Below are 23,436 nucleotides of genomic sequence, written 5' to 3'. Positions count from 1 at the left end.
GTAAGCTTTTGGGGGATGGAGATCTTGGCTGTTTGCAAGAAGTTTAAAGGGAAGTGGCTGCTTGTAAGACAGTAAGCTAAGAAATCTTACATTAAACTTCAGTCCTAGCAATTGAAACTTGCCAATCTTGCTTGTAGGAGGAAAATACCTTTCGCCTCCAAGGTCTGACAGTGAGGTTAATCTTAACTGAGCTAGAAAGACTCCTGTGATGTTTTAAAATAAATAGTAGCACCAGAGTGCTGTGTTGTATCAGTGTGTGATCTTCCAAGTCCAAGACCTGAATTCCCTCCTGTCCTTTCCCCATCATAAAACCAGTTTATGCATCAAGATGTTTTTGAAGAACGTAGGAAAAGTGGATCCTTCTGACTACTTGAAAGACCAATGGAACCTCTGAAGAATGAGATTAGCATCCTATAAATTCAGCACACTGGTGTATCTGCTGTGTTAAAGCCAGAATTAATGAGGTCCTGGAAAACCTGCACGTCCCATTTCTCTTCCCCTTAGTGGTAAAGTTCCTATTCTCTTTCAAACCCTGTGTCGAAGTATAATGAGCATTTCTTACAAAATTCTGTCCTTTGTACAGAAAAAAATAAAGGCTGATTTAATAAATTCTTCACAGAGGAACTTAGCAAGTGCTGGTGCATTCAGAATTGCTCTTTTCTATATTAAAATCTTTTGCAAATATTATTCTGGAAGCTCAAACACTGAAATTGGCATTTTGCAAACCCTGTTGGGTGATGAGCAGTTGCCATCTTCTGGCTCAATGAGCAAAAAGCTAACAAAGGTTTTGCCAGTGTAAGACTGACATTGGAATTTGTCTAATTTTTTAATAGTATCTGAAAAGTTCCCATGACAAAATTGTTATTTTAGAAAAGGTCAATTTCTACCTCAAATTAATTTTCTAAAGAAAAAATACCAACATATTTAACTTCATACTTGCTAAATTGTATCAAGATGAAGGTGAGTGGTGTCTGTTTGTATGGGGTTTTTTTATTTAGTTCATGAAAATATTTGTGGCACTTCAACTTGCACCTAATAGCACTGTCTTGAACAGTTTGTGTTTTGAATAGAATAATAATTTATTTACAACAATTCTCTGTCTAGACAATACTCTGAACTAGGGAGGACAGTGTGGGGTGTACAGTGCTAACTGCTGAAATTGGACACTTGGGCTCCTGATGGTTAATTGTGGTGTGAAGAGGTGAGCACCTGGGTGTCTGCAGCAATAAACCAGCTGTTTGCAAAAGATTTTTAATTTTACATGTCTTTAATTAAAAATTGAAGGAGATCCCCTCATTTAGAAAGTTTTGTTACTGAACTACTGTTGAACAGGACAAAGACACAGAAAGCAGTTCCCTGCAGAGGCTTTTGCACCTCTCAAAGGATGCTTTGATGCCATAATCTTTGAATTCACCTTCTATAAATACACATAATGGACCTCAGTCTTTTACATTAAGTCTTTTCACATTGTATCAAATACAGGGAAGGTCTTTGTGCCCACTCCAAGGCCTGTTGCATGATGAGGATAGTGGAAATTAAATTTGAAGTCACTCCTGATGTTCTTGAAGAGGTTATTTCAACTTTTCTCTCATTTAGTGGCTCTTGCATCCCATCATTCTTTCCAGACATTCCAGTTCACCCTGGCCTTTCCCTAAACAAGTCCCACAGCAAGTTTTATCTAGTGAATTTTCTTCAAGGTTTTCTGTCCATGGCTGACTCTGTTCAGGTGATTCCCATCACCCCTTTTGTAAGTGTGGTCTTGGCACAGCCCCAGTGCTCTCTTGCCTCACTCCTGCTCCTGACACTTGTCCCCTGCCATCATCTGAACTGCAAATAAGGCTTCTCCAGCAGAGAACATTTCACCAGGGACATGCAGGCAAAATTGTCTGGGTTCTTGGTGTCTGTATTTTTAGCCTGTGTCCTGCTGTATGTTCTTTAACAAAAACAAAATAGTGTTTCTGCAGGGGCAGGAAAGGGAGATGGACAGAATACACATTGGGGTCTTTCAATTATTTTCCTGGTGTAACGCAAAGCAGAGGGAGCAAGAGTCAGTCTGGGAAAATAACTTGAGGATAAAATGAACTCTTACTGGGAACACCCAGCAGAGTGTTGTATGGATGCTGGAGGTATGAGGCCTTGATGAACTCAGTCCTTGCATGCTGCTGATCCCAAAAGCTCTTACTTCGTTTCTAGAAGCTCATAGGATGCTGAAGCAAAAGCTTCATGGCAGTGGAGTTTGAAGGAGATCAAAATCTGCAATCAGGAGCTGCTCTTGAGCTGTGCCAGGAAAAGGGAGACCAATGGAAGTGTTGAGCAGGCTTGCTCATCTCATGACCCAGAGCAGGTGATCTGTATCTCCATACTCTTTTCCTTTGGCTCTGGAAGTGCTGTTCAGAAATTTCAAGGGAAATACAAAATTTCAAAGGCTGTAGCTTTGCTTTCCCCAGCTGTTACTGGTCCAAACATTGCACACTGTGTTCTGTCCTTTCTGTAAGACTGGTGGAAATTTATTTAATTTTGGTTACCCTTTTTGCTTCTGCTTCAGATTCATCTTTTTTAAAAGGAGCTTGAAGTATTAAAGAGCTCACATATCCATTAGTGTTATACTGTTTATATTGTTGTCCTGGTTTGAACTAGAGCAGAACCAGTGACTTCACCTTTCAGTGAAGTCTCTTTGAAGTGACTGTGCCTTGTGAAGTTAAAGACATCTTTATCAGACAGAGGCTGCTCCTAGAATTGATAGTGCTGGGTGTTTATGGTTATTGCTAAGGTAACAGGATGAGTGGTATGCAGGAAGGCTCTTGCTTGTACTTATTCCTATAGAAACCAAGGCCACTCCTGAATTTCTTACGTGCTGTAAGTGGAAAGGTGTAAAAGGGTCTCACCTGTGGGGAGGGGACAGGTGACCCAACCCTGCCCAGCAGTGTGCCATCCCCTATGTGACTTACTCAGTTTAAAGCTGAGAGATCCCAAGGGTCAGTCACTTTCCTTCCATGCCCAGCATCCAAGGAGGCCTCTGTCCAATTTTCTGTCCTAGACATTTTCTGCCCTTCATAACAAAAGTAGAATCCAACCAGGTCAGCAAACACAAATGGGACTGGAATTGTCTCCACCTCAAAGAGAGAAATACCAGTTTTTGTCAGAGCAGGAGAGAAGAAAAATCATAGAGCTCTGCTGGAGTGGGGAAAAGAAGTGGAGGAGCCCGAGTTAGGAAAGTAATTTCAGGAATAAAGTAGCTCAGGTGGTTGTTTTCCTCTCTTTAAGGACAGAAATACTGAAACAGAGACCTGGTGGTACGTGCAGGCTCCCCAGTGTTCATCAGTTGTTGGCACCAAACTCTTAGGAGAAGGGACAGGATTTGCAGTACGTAATGATGGATGAGATGATTCAGCAGTGTGGGCCCATGAACATACAAACCATTCTGTGAAGGAGGGCTGGTAGTCCCTGCTGTGTTTATCAACAAGCAGAAGGTGCTACATTTGTAAATTCTCCCAATTTGCCTCCAAAGCCATCTTGTTGGCTTCTTGTTTGGGGAGAAATTGTAATGAAAAGCAGCCAACACTGGTTTTATACATGTTTCACTTTAAGGATAATTTACAGAGGGTTGGGTTTTTTCCTTATTAGTAATGTAACTAGTAGCAAGCAATTATTAACGTGGTTAATTAACCTCTTGAGGGTGACATTGAGTACAGGGGTATTTCTGAGGTTGCAGTGCTGGTCCTCCACCCCAGGCTGCTACCTTCTCAGTTGTGTTTGGTGGACTGGCTTTCCCTTAGAAGACAGGGTGATGGCTCTCTCTTAATGAGCTACTCAGCTTCTGAGTTAAGTGGTGTTAAGGGGATTGTGTGCTTTGCAGAACATAATCTCTAAATAGCTGAACTTTTGAAAGCTTTGACCAGAAGTATATGTTTGTAATCTGGGAAATGCTGTCTGTCTTGTGGGATGATAAAATATGTGACTGAAATAAAATATTTGGGTTGGAATAATTGCTTGCTAAGTATCATAGCAGAGTTGGTATGATATGGACTCTGCTCTGATTGTGGTGATTTTTACAACTGTGTAGCTCCAGCTTAGTTTTTCTGACTTATCCTGTGAGAAATATGAATTTTGCTAATTTCAGCTCACTTACAGATTTAGTGTAACCAAAATCCCAGCATCAACAGTTGTTTGTGGTGTCTTTGCCAGCAATAGGAAAGTTCAGCACATAACCAGAGGTGAGGTTTTGAGGGGAGAAGTTCCTTGTTTTTATAAGAAAGCCTTTGTTGTGGATGTCTTGGTTTGTTTGCTTGCTGTGTTTGGTGTCTGGGTGCTTCTTAATTTGCAAAGCCCACGTGTCTGTCAGGTTTCAGATCATCAGCACGGGAAGCTTTGGTGTCTTTGCAAAAATGGTTGCAAGGTGAAGCCTTCCCGTGTGGAGCTGCTTCCTTCCCAAATCCAGGGGTTTGTGGGTGGATGGGAGAAGGGCTTGGATGTCCCTCTGGGTTTGATAGGCATAGATGAAACCTACTGATCATTCAGGGGAAGTGAGGCAGGCTGAAACTTCTGTGTGTTTGACAGGCTCATCCGTTTGGCCCCACAGGGGCTGGGATCAGTGTGCAGCCTGTGTGTGTGTGTGGGAACCATGAGGCCGACAGGAGCTTTGTTTGGAACTGGTCTGTGAATATTCAGAAAACTCAGGAGTGTCATAAAATGGGGACAGAAATGAAAGGGGTGATGTGCTTTTGTGCTGAACTGCTCCCTGTGATTTCTGGTGAATCATCCAGGATTCTAAAAATGCACAAATGAAGCAGCAGGGACACGTGCCTGAATCTTCTTTACTGAAACTTAAAAACTGGAGATAAATGAGATGCGTGGTAAATCCCTGTTTCTTCAGTGGGATGGAAAGCCACAAGAAACTGAGAAATGCCTTCCTTTTCTCTTGTAGAGGCAGTTGTCTGAGGCTTGCCTTTAAGAACAGCCATTGCAGTATCCATTTAATTACCCTTAGACTCCAGTTAAAAATAATCACGTGAAGCCTTGAGCGTGGCTCAGATGAAGGACGCGCATTGCCGTCCCCGACACGCTCTCCCCACACGTGTCCCCCACTGGTGACCGTGGGGGCTGGGGGTGCCCGGCTGTGCTGGGCAGCTGTCTGTCTGTCTGTCTGTCTGTCTGTCTGTCTGTCAGCTGTCTGTCCCGGGTGGAGGTCTGGCTGTGCTACAGGGGGCTCTGCAGGCCCGGCATGGCCGCCCAGCTCTATGGCTGGCTGACCCCGCTGGGTTCTCTTCCTGCCGCCGCCGTTCTGTTCCTGTGGCAGGTACCTGCAGCAGGCTGGCTCTTTGTTACCTTCTGCTCTTCCCTCCCCAGGTGCTCCCAAGGTATGGATCCATAGGGCTGTGGGTGTTCCGCTGGGAAGCAGCTCCGGGAAGGCCCCGCTGCTGAATTCTGCTCCCCCCGTGGAGTGGCGGGGGGCAGAGACGCAGCACGGGCGCTGCCTGCCCGGCATCCATCCAGGGCTCTCAGCTGGGAAAGGTCAGGGGGTGCTTCCTGAGTGCTCCCCACATGTGCAGCAGCAGTAGCAGTGGCAATTGGGATGCCTTTTGTTTAATTTTTTAACCGTGTCTTCCTTACCAGCTGACTGAATTCTGAAGCGGGGGTTGTGCTGTGTGTGTAGGGACAAGGCAGCTGGACAGGCAAGAAGCTGAGCATCATCTCTCACTGTGTTTAATTGCAGTTTTCTTAACATCTGCTTCCTTTCCACAGTTTGTTTATGGATGCAGTAAAACCAAACTTCAAAAGGCTTACTAGAAAGATGTGCTTGTGTATGTAAAGTTGCTACATTGTTTTGTTTATTTTTTTTAGAGAAATTATCTATTCTGCATACAAACCAACATTGTAGCCAGAGGCAGTTCCTCTCTTTATATGGCATAAAAATAATCTATTAATTGTTTGATTTGTGGATGCTGTGGTGACTTGGAATGCTGCTGAAGCATTGAACAGGTTTTTAGTTATTTCAAATTAGCACATTGTATTAAAGTGTAAACAGTGTCCTTCTGTCACCCACTCCAGGCAAAGACAGGGTAGCAGTGAGGCTGTGACACTGGTTTCCTAGAGTCTAATTTACAATTATTAAAAAATAGTGAGATATATAGTAGATTTTTTTTTTCCTTGTAAAAGCAGTAGTGTCTTTATGCAAAGAGTAGCTAATTAAAGGCCAAACACATTCCCTCCAGGAATACCTGATTCTTTTGTCACCATTTCTGTATTTGTTTCATGTACTTGTTACAACCTGGTTAGGCAGAGCATTACTTTGTGTACAGTGCTGGCTCCTGAGCTACTAACAAAGACAGATCCTGAACCACTGGTGAATGCTGTTCACCATCAGATGGTGGCTCAGATAAAACTACTTGTGTTAGCAGATGCTGAAGTTGTGCTTTATAAATATCTCCAATGGAGCCTCTTGACCACAGATACAAGAGGTATCTGTACCTTTTAAAGGAAGAAAATATTCAGGATGGTCTCAGATTTTGATAGTCTCACAAAAGGAAAAGAAATGAATTTTTTTTTTTTTTTTTCCTTGTGGTTGGGAAGTGTCTTGGATTCCTTCCCAGTAGATGGTAAATGTTTTCCAACTTCTCCAAAATATTTATGGCACTCCCTAGTACACTCTTGCAAGTGGCCTCATGTCCTTTTAGACCTGCAAGTGATACTGGAGAGAGACTGATGGATTTCTTGCTGTTAGATGAACCCTGGAACCATTTGTTGTCACCCTTTCTCAGAATGGGCTGCTATGATTCTGATAGTTCCCATCCAGTCCTGTGGAATATTGGATTTGTCAACTAAACGACTTGAGTTAAATAAAATTAGAGATCATCCCTTTGCTAACAAATCCCATTACTTTCCTTAAGATGGCTTAAGAACTGAAGTGTGAGCAGGATCTACCAGAAAAGAAAGCACAGAGCTGGAGATGCAGAGAAAGGAGAACTTAAAGATGCAGAGCTTAAAGATGAGAGAAAGGAAACTTAAATGAATTGCTGTTATCTTTTAGGCAGAAGCTTTGGTGATGCTGAGAGCTCCCAGTTCCTTAGGCAGTGTTCAAGCCTTGTCAGAGAATGTTCCATGTGAGCAGATGTTTTGTACAATCATCTGCTGCTTCTTTGGTTGCTTCCCTGCTGGCACTCACCTCCTTACTCTGGGGAAGTTAAGCATTATGTTTCACTGTTCCTGGAGAGGAACCTTCCCTGCCAGACATGAAACCTTTGGATCTCTGCAGCCCACACCACTGGGAGCTGCCCGTGCTGCTGGTTTTCCATTTACAATGTTCAGAGGAAATTGAGGCTTGCAGACTCTCAGACTGGGCAGAATCTGTGATCCTGACCTGGTGCAAGCATCTCATGTGGAGGTGAAAATCTCTGCATTCTCCCCTCTCTCTCTTCCACCTCTCCTGGAAAGCAAGGCTAATTCTGCTTTTCACTGTGTGCCTGTTCCATGGACTTGTGAACTTGTTAGGGTAAATGTGACTTCTCAATAATGTAACAGCTTTAATTTGTAGAACTTTGCTTGGGGCAAGAAAGGAAGGAAGAGGAACTCTGATCCTTCTTGGTGATTTTGGTTTTGATTGGATACTTTTTAGCAAAGTACATGACAGCTGACCAAGATAATGATGCAGTGCTTTCCTTTTACAGTTTGAAGATAAATCTGATGCGGTATTTGATATTACAGAAAAATGTAAGTATTTTCATTTATTTATATAAGACCATAGTTCAACAAAACATTTCTTAGAAGTATAATTCCTGATGAAAAATACTGTTTTGTTCTTCTCCTTGCTACTTACTCTGTCCCTGCATTGCCTTCTCCACAAGTGTTTCAAATGAGATTAATTCAAGTCAGTGTTTTTTCTTTACTTCGTTTTACTCAGTTCAGCTTCTGCTTCACTGTGTAGTGAGTGGAACAGAACTGTTTCATATGTCAGCAGTGTTTTATCTGCTTTCTTGGCCCAAGAAGTCTTAGAGTATTCAAGAAATTGCAGCATCAGGCAGATTAGCAAAGGACACTTAACACACATCCTTTTTTACAGATTAAGTTGGTGAATTTTCTGTCTATTTATGGGGTTTTTTTCCCCCTAGGTGGTGAAATTCTGGATGCAGAAATGTCTGAGGACACTGACCACAACTTAACACCCACCCTCGACGGCTTATCCTATGGAATACAGAATCAGACAGGATCTGAAAACTCACTGCTGGATGATGATGAGGAGGATTATTTTCTGAACTCTGGGGATCTTGCTGGGATACCTGTGGTTGGGAGTGACAATGAAGATGATCAGAATTTCACCCCAAAAGACACTCTTCCTTCAGCGATTCATGATGAAGACCATCTGGAAGAGGGCAAGAGAGTTACAGAGCATGAAGTGGACAGTGAAAAGGAAATTCAGATTCAGAATGCAGTCCAAAAGAATCTGACTTCACCATTTGAGCAGGGCCCTGTATTTAAATCAATTCGGAAAGATTTTAGCATAACACGAGATAATGGCAAAGAGACTTTTTCAGCAAAGGACAAGAATAGAGAAGGACATTTTCAAGAACGTGAGAAACGGTTGGAAAAAATCCCTAAAGATATGGATTCTAGATTGAAAAGCAGTTTTCTTGACAAAACAGGTAACTGTTGACATCGTAGGCCTGGCTACCCAGCAAGGAGGAAGAAAGAACTAGGCAGAAATTAGCAACAGGGATAGTTATTAAAGGCATCATCTTGCTGAAGAGAACATGCATAGCTGTATGTAGGGAAGCCTTTTATAAAGAACCCCAAAATACAGTGAACTCTGTAGTAGGAGCAGGATTTGCAAAAGGGCCTCTACAGCTCATTTCAAAGTCTCAACATCTCCTTCGTTGTCGTGGTTTATTAAACCACCTGGGTGACAATTCAAGCTTCCTTTTCTTTTTTCTCACTGTTTTTTTTTTTAGACCTCGGTACTCTTCAAAAGAAAAGATGACAAAGTTTAGGTTAAGTTGATGTCCAGGAAGGATTTTTTTGAGTAAAGTACCAATTCTTCATGTGTATATGGATTCAAAGCAATATGCATTTCATGGCAGCATAATGGAAAGGCTTGCTAGAAATATATTGGTGTCTGCAGGAAGTCAGCCAGGGTGTAACCTGAGATCTGCTTTTCCTGGGAGACTGCTCTCCTTCTTCCTCAGCTGCTTGGACATTGTCCAGCCAACATGGAGAGAATCAGAGATCCCTGCAATCCATTTCTCATTTGGGGGAGCCCGACAGTAACCTGTAGTGTTTGTGCCCACACACTGCTTTTTGTCTTCCCAGGCTCTGCAAGTCACAGTAGAACAGTGAATGAAGGAGTTAAGAATAGCCAGAATGGAGCATGGGATTTAATTTTATTCAGAAGATTGTATGGGGGAGGATTGTCCACTGAGTGAGAGCCTCTTGGCTACTTGTTCAGATTCACAGCTTACAGTTCTCATGTTCAAACTTTGCATGTTTAGTCACAGCATCTTAAAACCAGTGCTTCCAGGTTCTGCAAATGACAGAGAAACAATTTGAGTGTTTCTAAAATAAAGAGGAGTTATAGTTGTCTCTTTACTTTGACCGTCAAGAAATCAAGTAAAGAATATTTCTGGGCAAGAGACTTAATTCAGCAAATTGTAAATAACTACAGGTGTAAACTTGTGGCTGAGAGCTGTGCAGCCTCAGTAGCACAGTCAGTAATGGAAACAGGACACAGGCAGCACCCAGTATCCAGGCAAATTCAGTGTTTGGAAAAAGCTTTATCTAAAAGAGCATAAGCTGCTGTTCCCTGAGAAGGGAGAAGAGGCAAAAGACCAGAACAGCAAAGAAAAGGATGAAAGCTGTTGCTCTGAAAACCTTCTGATTTTCATGGTGAAACATGGCAGAGTTCAGGACTCAGCTGGGGTGGAGAAAATTCTGAATGAACAATTTGTGTCAGAATTTTGGAGCCATTTTGCTGGAATGGGAAAATAATGACCCAACAGAATAATGAAAAAATGTCAGTTCTCTTTAAGGATTACTGTCTCGCTTGCAGGGAGGAGGAAGGAAGTAGTTTAGTACTTCTGAGGTGCTCTTAGGCTGTGGGGTTGGGGATCAGTATGAGAGAAGATAGTTTTGAAGGCAATGCGTTGGAATCTGTATTCATTTCTATTTAATGTATATGTTTTCCTCAGTTCATAATCAAGTAGAAGAAACATTACGGACGCAGTTAGCGCCACAAACTCCAGAAACTAACTTCAGGGTAAGCTATAGATCTTTCAAACACTTTTGCAAGTGCAGCAATATACTGGAATAATTCGAAATACGTATTTTGTATTTGAGTGTAAATTTTGAGTATCTAGAAAACTGACTCTTCTGACTCTTAGACATCTTTGCTACTTGAGCAGTGCATATGATTTGGTAAAATTTTGCTGACCCTCTCTTTGGATTGAGGATTCTTTTGAGAGCCGCTTCCATGTCCAGCATGGTCTGACTGACTGGTGAGACGAATCTAGACCTGGATGCATCCATCTGACCTGCTGCCTTTTTTCCAGAGGAGACAGGGAACAACTTTATCAACAAGAGACACTGCCCAAACAGCTGAATGCCCCTTCTGACGGCCAGCTTAGAGCTTCTGGGTGGCTTCTGCATTGTCCAGAGGAGTGAAAAGGATTGGGGGGTGGGATGACAGAGGGTGCTGCAGGGAGGTAGAGGCAGCAGCTACTGCCCATCCTTTCTCCCACCTTCCAGTGGCAGGACCCATTTTCTTGGTCTGCAGCAGAAACTCCCCTTGGCAGCAGCCCAACTCCTAATGGCAGATGCAGGAGGGTGAATTCTTTTTCATATTATTGTTTCAGGAGTCTAGCTACCTATTTTCTAGTAAGGAATCTATTGGACAAGAGCTGGGGAATTCCTTTGCACCAAGTATTAGAATTAAGGAGGAGCCTTTGGATGACGAATATGATAAAGCTATGGCCCCACAGCAGGGACTGTTAGACAAAATTAAAGATGAACCTGATAATTCTGAGGTAAGTTTCCCATTGCATTTCTCATTTTGGTCTGACAGCTGACCACATAAGCTGGACATAAATTCAACAATTTATTTGGTTTGTTGACCGAAATTTGACTTGAAGAACATAGTTTAGTAGAAGGATTTTCCCCTCTTACACTACCATGAAAACCAAACCCCCAGCTTTTTGATGTTTTGTTACCCTGTCACTGAAAATATTTTGCTTGTCCGTTAGAGACAAAGCAAAGTGCTGTATAACTTTCCTTACTAAATCTGTAGCAATGTAGGCACCATCTCGACAGGGTCTCACTAGGAAATAAAATGCAAACCATGTTTTACTGAGGTTTTTTGTGAGCTGTCACAGTTAGAGCTGTTTAGTTGAAATGGTGCTTTTCCTGCTGCTTCCCTCCTAAAGGTTATCTTTACAAGCATAGTGGTTCATTGCTTGTTCTTGTTTTAAATTAACACTTAGTGGTCTTACCTTAGCAAAATATTTAAATAGTCAATTTAAGTATGTTTTCAAGTGACTGTCTCATTTGAGACTGACATTTTTTATAACAAAATAGGTGAAAATAACAGCAAAACAGAGGAAACCTGTCCTAAGGATTGAGTGGTGCTGGGGCAAGGATTGCTGAGCTCTAACCCTTTGCCACTGGTTTGCTGTGTGACACCAGGGAGATTTTTGGTGTTGCAATTCCTGCCTCCTCACTACTAATACTTGGGTTAAGTGCAGAACTTTATATGCAGTTAAAAGTGTGCAAAGCCTCCCAAGGTGATTTATCCCACGTGCATTGACACTTGAGTGCTGGTGTTCTCGTGCAGGCATTAGTTTTTCTAGCATCATTCTGTGCACTTCTGCTAAACCTCCTCTTCTCTCTGGGCCTGCCTTCCCAACCTTTTTTCTTCTTTTCCCATAATACTCTTGGCTTAATAAAATAAAGAAGTAAACTAAGTATTTGAAAGCATTCAGATTTAACTGCCCTTCTGATTTGTTCAGTGTCGGTGAGATTGCTTGGTTTTGTTTTTCCTTAAATATATATAATGCCAAACCATGTGTAGGTTAGTTGAATCTGTCTGTTCTTTTGTCCTCCCAAGATGGCATCTGCTGTGTGGATTTGTGTGGAGTGCAATGCAAGATGTCTGTGGTTTGATCATATCAATAAGTAAAAGTGAAGACTTGAAGAATTCAAGTATCAAATGTCATATACTTCAAAATATTAATTCCTGGAGTAAAATCCTGTAATTGTCAACTCTGCCTGATACTGGAAAAGTATGAGAACTGATGAAGGTTCATTTTGCTTTGCTTTAGATTGGAATTAATGGGAGGGGGGGGGCTGTTGGGGTTTTTTTTTCATGCATCTTGGAAGATAAGAACATTTCTTGCTGTAACTGATAGTTGGAGCTTAAGGTTCTTGGCTTTCAGCACTGTTTAACTGCTGTGAAACTATGCTTGATCATGCACAGTTGATGTCAGGATTTGCCTCCATTTCTCTTATTGGTGTTGACTAAGGATAAAACTGCACTTAAAATGCTTTTTAAAACTGTATTTCTGCAAGCAATGAGTTTTAAAGTTGTAGTATTTTAAAAAAAAGTACAGAAACATGGTGCTTTAAAACTTATGATCATGGCATGTCTGTACACAGCTCTCAAGCTTCTCTTACTTGAGATCTGAATGTTTCCAGCTGATAGTTCACATGATGAACCAATGCCATTGCCTGTTCTCCTGGGAAGCCTGTTGAGAAATAGTTGGGTTGTTTTAGTATAGAAACTTTTGTTTCTCCCACAGGAGTAGTGCATGTGTTCTCCCACAGTAACTTGAGCATGGATTCTGTGGATGTTAGCTTGTGATTTTAGGAGATGGCTTAAGCTGAGGGAGCAGTAGACTGCCACTGAGAAGTGGGAGCTTAGTTTTACTTGGTGATTTTGAATTGGCTCAGCTTGCCACCAGACAGCAGCAGTGAATTTAGCTCAGTCATAAGGTGACATCATGCCCTCACTGCTCTCAGATGACTGGAAGTAGGTTAAATCTTATCATCTCTGCAGTTCCAAGAGATTATGCCTCTCAGCCTATTAAGATTTACATGTAAAGCATTACAAGCTGCTTTATGGTTCAGATTTCTAGGGAGAGCAGGGGCAGGGAAGCACAGTGTCAGAGTATGAATAGCTGCTGTCGAGGAGGCTGGTGATTTATAGTATGCCAGCTATTCTGCAGGGAATTTCTTGTCCTGTAGAAGGTGTGAGGTTTCTCCCCTCTCAGTGAAGCCGGGCTGAGCAGGGACTGTGCCTGTCTGGCTCCAGCACTGCCAGCTCTGGTTTGCTGCCAAAGCTTCACCTTAGGCTGCTCCAGGGTCCTTCCCTCCTGATGTTCAGGATGCTTCTCACTGTCTCATTATTGTTATTCAGGAATGTGATGGTAGAGCTTGTAGCAAAGCTCTTCTAGATGGGAAGTCTGTGTGAGTGGAAGGCAGAGGATTCCCATAAGCTCTGTCTGGCTGAATTCTGAGGTGGTTTTGGAAAGGGAAATGTACCAGGTGCTTTTCCATTTCTACACAACAGCCTGGGTTGTAGAACCTCTGGGCAGGTTCTCTGTATGGCACTCATACAGCAGGCTTGGGAGACTCATTCTTTCATTAAGATTCAGTACAGCTTTTTGAGTGGAAATCATGTAACCTGTTATGACATGTGTGTATTTGTTCTCCTCTTCCTTTCCCTTTGTTCCAGGAGTACAGCCAACAGCCAAAATCTCAGGAAGGGGAGCTGAAAATCAGTGCTGTATTTTCAGTCAGTGGCAGTCCTCTTGGTAAGGAATAGGCAAGACTAACTTTATTTAAAGCTGTAAAATATGTCACCTTGCAGGTTATTCTGCTTTTTTTTTTTCTGTGTCTCACCCCAGTAGGAAAAAAGAACTAGTTTGTATTAGAGACAATGAAATTCAGAGATTATAAAATACTTGTATTTTTGATAATTGATTGTGAAAGGGATGTTAAAAGTGCATTCCCAATCTTAAGTGCAGTTGAAACAATCTATGCAGAAAACCAGCACAGGGCATGCAATATGGAAAGTTCATCTGCTGTTTAATTGTCCCTTAGACCCTGGCAAGCAAATGAAGTCATAAGCTTTGTGTTTGCCCCCTGCCCACAAGTGCATGATGTGTAATACATCTACAACAGTTACTCTATGTTTTCTCTGTGTGTTGGTTTCTTGTTTTGTTTTTTTTTAGCTCCACAGCTGTCATCAGGTTTCCAGCCTGCTGTGGCATCCTCTGGCATGAGTAAAATGCTTCCTTCAGTTCCAACCACAGCTGTTCGGGTTTCCTGTTCTGGCTGTAAAAAAATCCTGCAGAAGGGGCAAACTGCATACCAGAGGAAAGGCTCTACCCAGCTCTTCTGCTCCACACTGTGCCTCACTGGATACACTGTTCCAGCTTCTCGCCCACCAGCTTCTACCAAGAAAACCTGCTCAAGCTGCTCAAAGTAGGACAGTGTTTTAATTTTTTTTTTTTTTTTTTGTCACAATTGATATTTCAGTGGATAATGAAAAGCTTCAGTTCTGGTTTTACTCAGCACACTGTTTTGTTTCTGTAATGCCCACTTCTGCTACATTTCCCTTCAAAAAATTATGGGCAATATTGTTACTGGATTCAAAAAATTATGGGCAATATTGTTACTTGCTTGTTGATCTGTCTGCTTCATGTTCTCTTCTGTTAACTGGATTTCACCTGCACATGGATTTAAAAGCCTCTCCTGTGAAGTGTGCATCTTGTCTTTTTTTATTTAAATGAGCCAATTTTTCCATATATCATTTCTAAATTTTTTTAGTGAAGATTGTGCAAAACAGCTGTCTTTCCCCAGTTCTTTTTGAAAAGATTAGATAAAACCTGACTTATTTCTAGGCCACTCTAAAGTCTAGGTATAAAATGTTTCACCAAATACCTACTTGAGAATTGTACCTCACGATTTTCCTTGTAGGAAAAGAAAAATTAAGTCAGGTACTTGGATCAGCAAAACTAAAGCTTTAAATTAATGGATCCACCCTCTTCTAGAGAATGCTTACTCTGCAGGAAAAGGAAGGCCAGCAAGCTGACACGAAACCAACATTAATTCTCTGTCTCTGTTTGTTTTTGTTGTTTTCCATAGAGACATTCTAAATCCAAAGGATGTAATCACTGCCCAGTTCGACAATACAAACTCCAGTAAGGATTTCTGCAGCCAGTCTTGTCTCTCTACGTATGAACAGAAGAGGAAACCTGTTGTTACTATTCATACTAACAGCATTTCAACCAAGTGCAGCATGTGCCAGAAGAACGCAGTGGTAACGCAAACTTCTTTTTCATCTGAATTTCCTGTGGGTCAAGACAGATCGCAGAGATCAACGTTCAGATTCTTCCCATTCTTGTTTTGTATTCCATCTCTTCTTCCAGATTAGACATGAAGTGAATTACCAGAATGTTGTCCACAAGCTCTGCAGTGATGCCTGCTTCTCCAAGTTCCGTTCAGCCAACAACCTGACCATGAACTGCTGTGAGAACTGCGGAGGGTACTGCTACAGTGGCTCTGGCCAGTGCCACACACTTCAGATAGAGGGACACTCAAAAAAGTTCTGCAATGCAGCATGTGTGACAGCCTACAAGCAGGTATATTTTGACAGAATATTACTATGAGTACCACTGAACTGGCTATTGGAGTATTTCCCTGTGAAAAAAGACACAGGGGCCACTCAGCAGCAGAGTCCACTCTGACTTTTTTAGCCTTTGAGATGCTTTTCATGTTGGAGTATTCTCTGTTAAATTGTAGCATTTGAATTAAGTGGAGAGGGAAAGCAATAATTAGCTCATAATTTTCGTTTCAACTTTTAAATTTTTTTTATTATTATAATGGAGCCTCTTAAAAAGCTGAGCAGTTGAGAGAACCTTAATTTATTATAATAGCTCAATTATATTTGAATGACTTTTTTTAATACAACTACTTAAGAAAAAATTGCTCTGTGATAAGATAGCATAACTTGTGGCTTGACTCTGCTGCCCCATTATTCAAGCCACTTAGGCCAAGAAAAACCTGATGGATTAAAAAAATATGTAGTATAAGTATTTCATCCAGAAAGTTACCTGCAACATCAGTTTTCCTCTGAAACAAGTCTGGGAATTAAATTAAATAATCTGGAAAAGAGAAGCACTTCGTGCTGCTTTTGCAAAGCCCCGAATATGAAAATGCTTCAAAGCTTGTGTGTCTTATCTGTGTTTTATTGGTTTTTGAAAAGCATTCATCCTAAGTGTCAGATAAAATTCTGATAGTTTCTGGGGGGCTGTGGGTGGGAGAGGAACCTCCCTCTCTCCATTTCTTGTGTTCTCACCTGTTAAGTTGGAATATTGCTTATGTACACAGCCGAGGTATTAAAAATCATAGGGAAAATGTTGCTTCTCAGCAAAAATGTTGAAGTTGTCTGATAGAAGGTGCTGGATATGTGCTAGTACAACATGTAGAATTGTTTGCATTTGGAGGCCTTCACCCCAACAGCCTGAGCATGCTTTGAACTGACCAACAAAGGCAGAGCTTACGTGGAGTGAGAGAGAGCCCAAGTCTCAGGTGGTCAAAGTGTGAACATCAGGGCTCAAAGAAGTCTGGCTGCATCCTACATAACACAGCTGTAAAGTAAGGGCTGTGCCAAGTGCACTGGCAGGGACCTCTATGCATGTTTTATATGTTAGCCTTTGATTTCCAGGTTAAAGAAAACACTGTTTCAAAAGAATGACCAATTTCTGTGTTTCCACAGAAGTCAGCTAAAATTACACCTTGCACACTGTGTAAATCCTTGAGATCTTCAGCTGAGATGATAGAGAGCACAAATAACTTGGGAAAAGCTGAACTGTTTTGCTCTGTTAACTGCTTGTCAGCATATAGAGTAAAAATGGTTACTTCTGCAGGTAAGTTTATTCTTTTTACTTTGTTGTAAGCATAATTTCACATAGCTCATATCCAGACTTAATTTGCCTTGAAAGTTAAGGCTGATCCTCTTTTTTGAGGGGATAGAAAGTGGATTTTTTATAAAGGGAGTTGCTGTGATAGGAACATGAGGGCTTTTTGGCATAGATAAACCTAACAGTGACAATATGGCCACTTCAGCTTTGTTTTCAGAGAGCTTGAAGATGACAATAAACCTTAATCTATTTTCTGCTCTTGCAGAAGGGCAGCTGGTGGGTTTCCCAGCTATACAGACCCACTTGTGTGGATGTGTGCCATACCATGGCTGTGCCTGTCCTGCCTCTGTTTCCAGAGGGATCAGCTTGGTTACCTCTGCTTAATGTTGCACTGAACTAGGCAAACCTATTCTCAGCTATTTTTCTGTAAAATAGAAAAATGCCAACTGGTATCCTAGGGATACTGGGGATTAATTAAAGGATCTGGCAAGCAACAGGCACTGCAGCTGCAGTGTCTGCTTCTGAGTGTAGAAACTTTTATCTTTGGCTTCTGTGTGTACCTTGGCTTGTCGTTCAGATTCTCAGTCTTTGTATGCACAGTGCAAAATTATCTGAAATACAACCTGATGATGCATAAGTCACTTTTTCTTCTCTGTTTCACCTGCAGGTGTTCAAGTCCAGTGCAACAGCTGTAAAACCTCAGCAAACCCTCAGTACCACTTGGCCATGTCAGATGGGAGCATACGGAATTTTTGCAGCTACAGCTGTGTAGTAGCTTTTCAGGTGTGACATCCAGGATCTCCTCTTCCCTGAATTAACAGAATAATAAAGGGATGGTGCAGATATCTGGGGTGCTGGGTAAAAATACTCAAGGTTGTCAAATAAAGCCTATCCCTCAATTTGTTTTCCTGCAGAATCTGTTCAACAAGCCTGCAGGAACCAACTCCTCGGTGGTGCCTCTGTCACAAGGTCAAGTCATTGTAAGCATCCCCGCGGGGGCAGCAGTGTCAGCAGGTGGCACCACCTCGACTGTGTCCCCCAGCTCCGTGAGCAGCACTTCAGCTGCAGCTGGTCTACAGAGGTTGGCTGCCCAGTCCCAGCAAGTCACTTTTGCCCGTCCTGTCATAAAACTCAGGTGTCAGCACTGTAACAGGTTGTTTGCAACCAAACCAGAACTGCTTGACTACAAGGTAATAAAGATTAGGGCTCTCCAAGCTTGTATTTCTCAACAGAAACTCGAGAAAATTGTGGCTTATATGCAATTGTCTGTGCTGCTCTGTTGCTTACTGTGACACTGCTGTGCAGGAATTTGGAGGTGATTTAGGTATAATTTGACCGTTATGGAAAATAATACTGATACCAGCTCTTCGGTCTTAAAAATGGAGAGAAAAAAAAAAACCCCAAAACCCAAACAAAACAACAAAAACTCCAAACCCTATGATTGCCTGGGTGAGATGATCCTTCTAATTCCAGAGCAAAGCACATTGGTGAGGGCTTTCTGCAGTAAAACATGCTGTCTTTCTTGTCAAGATAAAAGGGGAAACTTATTTGCCAGTGCTGTCTGTTGTTGATTTCCAAGAGCATAAATATGCTCTGAGTTTTTATTAACAATTAAAATGCGTTATCCTGTATGCGAAACATTGAAACCAAAACTTTCTGGCTGTGTTGCAGGGTAAAATGTTCCAGTTTTGTGGGAAAACCTGCTGTGATGAGTATAAGAAGAGGAGCAGTGTAGTGGCAATGTGTGAATACTGCAAGGTTGAGAAAATTATCAAGGAGACAGTGCGGTTCTCAGGCATGGATAAGTCATTCTGTAGTGAAGGTAAGAAAGGGCAAGACTGTGTCTTAGACAAATCAAATCACAAATATTCTGCCTTAAAGTTATTGGGGATACTAAGAGAAACCTGCTTGGTCTAAGTTAGGAAACCATTTTTAGGTTTAGAAACGCAGAAATCTGTTCACGCTTTAAATTTTAATGGTATAGTTCAGCAAACTCTCACAGACAGAGTGAAATACAAGAATTAGAAGTGCCAGGTAAATGTCATTTTAATATTGAAGGATGCTTTCATTTTCTTGGTATTTTCTTTCAGGTTGTAAACTGCTCTATAAGCATGACTTGGCAAAGCGCTGGGGAAGCCACTGTAAAATGTGCAGTTACTGTTTACAGGTTGCCCCCAAACTGGTCCAGAATCACTATGGGGGGAAAATGGAGGAATTTTGCTCAGAGGAATGCATGTCTAAATTCACAGTTTTGTTTTACCAGGTAAGCAGTATTCTCATGTAGCATTCTCTGGAACATAAAGAAGTTAACAAAAAAAAAACCTTTGTGCTTTAGCAGCTGTGCCAGCTACCTGTAGTTAACTTCTCTGTCCATAGGATGTATTACATATATGTGACAGATTAATAAATCTTTCTTAGCTTTTGAGTGACAGTTTTCTGTATGGAGAAAATTTTATAAGGAACTGTGGGAAGAGAGACATTGACTTTTGTTTCTGTTACACTGCAAGAATTATGTGCTCTTGCAGGTCTCTTTGTATTTGCTGAGCAGGGTGCAAAGAGGTTTTTACACATGCAGTCTTTTGTTGCTGTTTACAATTGTATTTAATTTCTCCCTCTGTTTTCCTAGATGGCAAAGTGTGATGGTTGTAAGAGACAAGGTAAACTCAGTGAGTCCATGAAATGGCATGGGGAGATCAAGCATTTTTGCAATCTGCTTTGTATTCTGTACTTCTGTAATCAGCAAATCTCTGACCCTCCACCCCAAAACAACACAGGTAAAACAGGCTGGGAATAGTATTGCATTTTGCTGTGCATGATAGTGATGTGATCATTTACTTGGAAACTTGAAGCAGTGACCTTTTTGAGATGTATCTTCTATTGGGAGGCTTGCAATTAGAGCCCATTGCTCTTGAATGGGCTTAGTTTTAGATCTCTCTTAATTCAGACAGTTTCCAACATCTGCAGGTATGAAGGAGATTGTTTTATGAAAAAGATTAAAAAGTGCTTTTGTTAAATCATTAGAATTACAGTCTAGGTTTGGTATATGGAGCAAAAGCTCATTTTATTACAGTAAAATGTACTGATACCTATTGAAGACGTGTTAAATACCTAGTTGTGTCCTAATAGAATGTTAATGTTAATTTAACAAAAAAAGTCAAGTGGTGAAGTTAGTAGACATGGTGGTTGTAATGTTGCTGTTTTGTAAATTATCTTGCTGCTTATTTTGGTTTTCTTCTCTTCACTGCCCAGCAAACCTTTCTATGGCACCAGCTTCCTCATCAGGCCCTCCTTTGAGAAAGGACTCAACCCCTGTCATTGCCAATGTGGTGTCCCTTGCAAGCACCCCTGCTGCCCAGCCCACAGTTAACTCCAACAATGTTTTACAAGGTGAGGCTGCTAAATATGCTGCCTGTCTTTTAAAATCCCTATTTCTGAACATTTGTATTTGTTCAGGGATTTTTTCTACTGAGGACAAGAGGTTTCTTCATTATGCTTCATATCAATGCATATGGTTCCCTCAATGCTGGTTTAAATTTATGTCATAGAATCATAGAATCATAGAATCATAGAATCCTAGAGGTTGGAAGGGACCTCGAAAGATCATCTAGTCCAACCCCCCCTGCCAGAGCAGGGCCCCCTAGAGTACATCCCCTAGGAACGTGTCCAGGTGGGTTTTGAATGTCTCCAGTGAAGGAGACTCCACAACCCCCCTGGGCAGCCTGTTCCAGGGCTCTGTCACCCTTACAGTAAAAAAATTTTTTCTGATATTCAACTTGAACCTCCTATGCTCCAATTTACACCCATTACCCCTTGTCCTATCACTGGTCACCACTGAGAAAAGCCTAACTCCATCTCCCTGACACTCACCCCTTACATATTTGAAAACATTGATGAGGTCACCCCTCAGTCTCCTTTTCTCCAAACTAAAGAGACCCAGCTCCCTCAGCCTTTCCTCATAAGGGAGATGTTCCACTCCCTTAATCATCTCAGTAGCTCTGCGCTGGACTCTTTCAAGCACTTCCCTGTCCTTCTTGAACTGAGGGGCCCAGAACTGGACACAATACTCCAGGTGTGGCCTCACCAATGCAGAATAGAGGGGGAGGAGAACCTCTCTTGACCTACTAACCACCCCCTTTCTAATGCACCCCAGGATGCCATTGGCCTTCTTGGCCACAAGGGCACATTGCTGGCTCATGGGCATCTTCTTGTCTACCAGGACCCCCAGGTCTCTTTCACCTCCACTGCTCTCCAGCAGCTCAGCCCCCAACCTATACTGGGACATCATGTTGTTCTTCCCCAAATGCAAAACTCTACACTTCCCCTTGTTGAATTTCATCATGTTTCTCCCTGCCCAACTCTCCAGCCTGTCTAAGTCTCTCTGAATGGCAGCACAGCCTTCTGGTGTGTCAGCCACTCCTCCCAGCTCAGTGTCATCAGCAAACTTGCTGAGGGTACATTCTATACCCTCATCCAAGTCGTTGATGAAGATATTGAACAACACCGGTCCCAGTACCGACCCCTGAGGGACTCCACTAGTCACACACCTCCAACCAGATTCTGCCCCATTGACTACAACTCTCTGACTCCTTCCTTTCAACCAGTTCCTGATCCACCTCACTACCTGATCACCAAACCCATACTTGATCAACTTATCTACAAGGATGCTGTGAGAGACGGTGTCAAATGCTTTACTGAAATCAAGATAAACCAGGGAGTGAAGTCTAATGGGAATTCTTTTTCTTGACCTTGACAGAGTATGAGTATGGTGCTTGATAAGTACACAGACCATTGTATGCCTTTTTTTTTTTTCCCCTCAGGTGCAGTCCCTACTGTGACAGCAAAAATAATAGGAGATGTAAGTTTTACCAGAGACTTTTTCTCACTTTCGCCCAGATTGTATCAATAACAAGTAAAGTATCCAAGAGTTTTGCACAGTCATTTTGTAACTGCTTTTCCTAGTTGGGATTGGGATTTAAAATTCATCCAGTTTGCAGGTGCTTTTTTTGGAAATGGATAGAACTTGTATGGTATAAAAGTCTTTTTGTGTCCACTGAGCTATTCTAAGACAAAGCCTGTCCAGTTGCAGCTCTTGGGGTGGCTGTGGTTCTCAAGCAATTCATGTGTGGCTTTTGGTTTTGGGCACTTTTGTGCCCAGAAGTGGGGTTTAATGTGGAAAGGGCTGGGATGGGAGGAAGGGGACCAGCATGGACTGCCAGGGCTGACGTGACCAAGCTCTTGCATCCTGGCTTTTCTTCCCCACTGCCTAGCAGTGTGCTAATAAAGCTGTAGGGAGCCATTGTCACTGCTTATCTGTAAATAACTCCTGTAGTTCCTGTTCTTGGGCACTTTGAGGTATGTGGTACACATCTTGCAACTCTCTTAAAATAAGATATGATTATGTAGCTCTTAGGTTCTAGGAGACTGATATCCTTGCTTTTACTGAAGTGTCATTTATGGATTAGAGTGTGAATTTTCCCCAATGAGACAGATCCTTTAGTTTAGAATGCATGTCTGAAAATTACAGTTGGCAGTACAGTTGGTACAAGCATGATCAGTAACTCTGTGTGTAATCAAGAAGTGATGCTGACACTGCCAATATTTGTGTTAACTTTTTAACCTTGATTTCTTTTCAGTGGTTTTGAATCAGTTTTCTAAGGGTATTTTGGTATCTGTATCAGCCAGAATGTTATTAATCAGAAGTGTCTTAGCATAACTCCTCTTTCTATCTTTGCCATCACTAAGATTCTATGGTCAAAAGTTTATAGAGGTTACTTGACTACAGAAACCAAATATTCTTGCAGATTCTTTCACTGCCATGTTAGCAAAGGAAAAACAAACCAAAACAAACAAAAACAAAACCCCAGACCTATTGTTTGATTAGATAAATTGAGGTGAAGACCAGAGAGCACCAAATACATTAGCCAGCTGGTTTTGCAGTAGTTTTTTAATGATAATTTGTATCAGCAAAAAAGTTTTAAATTGTTCGATTTCCAATAGCAGAGAAAAAATACTGATACCCTTCAAACCAATACTGATTCTGCCCTCATTTGTGTTTTTCCAACAGGCTAGTACTCAGACAGATGCCCTAAAGCTGCCACCATCACAGCCACCAAGGCTTCTAAAAAATAAAGCATTATTGTGCAAGCCAATCACACAGACTAAGGCCACCTCGTGTAAACCTCACACACAAAACAAAGAATGCCAGACAGGTCTGTATCCAGTCTCCTGCTCCTTTTATAAAAGTCCATATTGCATTTAAGACAGTAATGCATGATGTATGTAACAGAGAATATTTTAAAGATACTTTAAAACCATAAATACAGGTACTAAGAACCTCTGAAAATTGAGTCCCTGTTTTTAAGATTATTTAATTAGATTCATATTTGCTCTAAGCTCCCTCTATGGGCAGGAGGGAACAGGAACACTTTAAAAGGCTATTACATAGTACAGACCAGCACTGAGGAAGAACAATGATGTTTTTTCATCATTGTTTCTAAAGAAAGAGGGTGTCTAGTGTTGATGTAATTTTCTC

The 23,436-nt window shown here is 41.7% G+C and overlaps 1 protein-coding gene across 7 annotated transcripts in view; it reads left to right on the top strand.

Annotated features, from left to right (window-relative positions):
- Positions 1-23,436, top strand: part of LOC139807105 (zinc finger MYM-type protein 4-like) — a 37,803-nt gene that overhangs the window by 1,446 nt on the left and 12,921 nt on the right. For 4 of the 7 annotated variants that reach the window (XR_011730468.1, XR_011730469.1, XM_071767644.1 and 1 more), the window contains exons 2-18: positions 7,665-7,707; positions 8,106-8,636; positions 10,176-10,243; positions 10,839-11,009; positions 13,712-13,790; positions 14,211-14,463; positions 15,127-15,301; positions 15,411-15,623; positions 16,760-16,910; positions 17,572-17,687; positions 17,819-18,094; positions 18,576-18,726; positions 18,995-19,167; positions 19,531-19,678; positions 20,154-20,291; positions 21,722-21,759; positions 22,969-23,113. Coding sequence is in view for 5 of the 7 variants with exons in the window: in XM_071767644.1 (XP_071623745.1) it covers positions 7,665-7,707; positions 8,106-8,636; positions 10,176-10,243; positions 10,839-11,009; positions 13,712-13,790; positions 14,211-14,463; positions 15,127-15,301; positions 15,411-15,623; positions 16,760-16,910; positions 17,572-17,687; positions 17,819-18,094; positions 18,576-18,726; positions 18,995-19,167; positions 19,531-19,678; positions 20,154-20,291; positions 21,722-21,759; positions 22,969-23,113 (2,869 nt within the window). In the remaining 2 variants the exon portion in view is untranslated. The remainder of the gene's footprint in view (positions 1-7,664; positions 7,708-8,105; positions 8,637-10,175; positions 10,244-10,838; positions 11,010-13,711; positions 13,791-14,210; positions 14,464-15,126; positions 15,302-15,410; positions 15,624-16,759; positions 16,911-17,571; positions 17,688-17,818; positions 18,095-18,575; positions 18,727-18,994; positions 19,168-19,530; positions 19,679-20,153; positions 20,292-21,721; positions 21,760-22,968; positions 23,114-23,436) is intronic. The other 3 variants (XM_071767642.1, XM_071767645.1, XM_071767643.1) reach the window with 3 other exon arrangements.

The sequence above is a fragment of the Heliangelus exortis genome, chromosome 24 (genome assembly GCF_036169615.1).
Source record: "Heliangelus exortis chromosome 24, bHelExo1.hap1, whole genome shotgun sequence".
NCBI classification, from domain to species: domain Eukaryota; kingdom Metazoa; phylum Chordata; class Aves; order Apodiformes; family Trochilidae; genus Heliangelus; species Heliangelus exortis.
The sequence above is the reverse complement of the archived record's forward strand: the minus strand, read 5'-3'. Positions and strand labels throughout refer to the sequence as shown.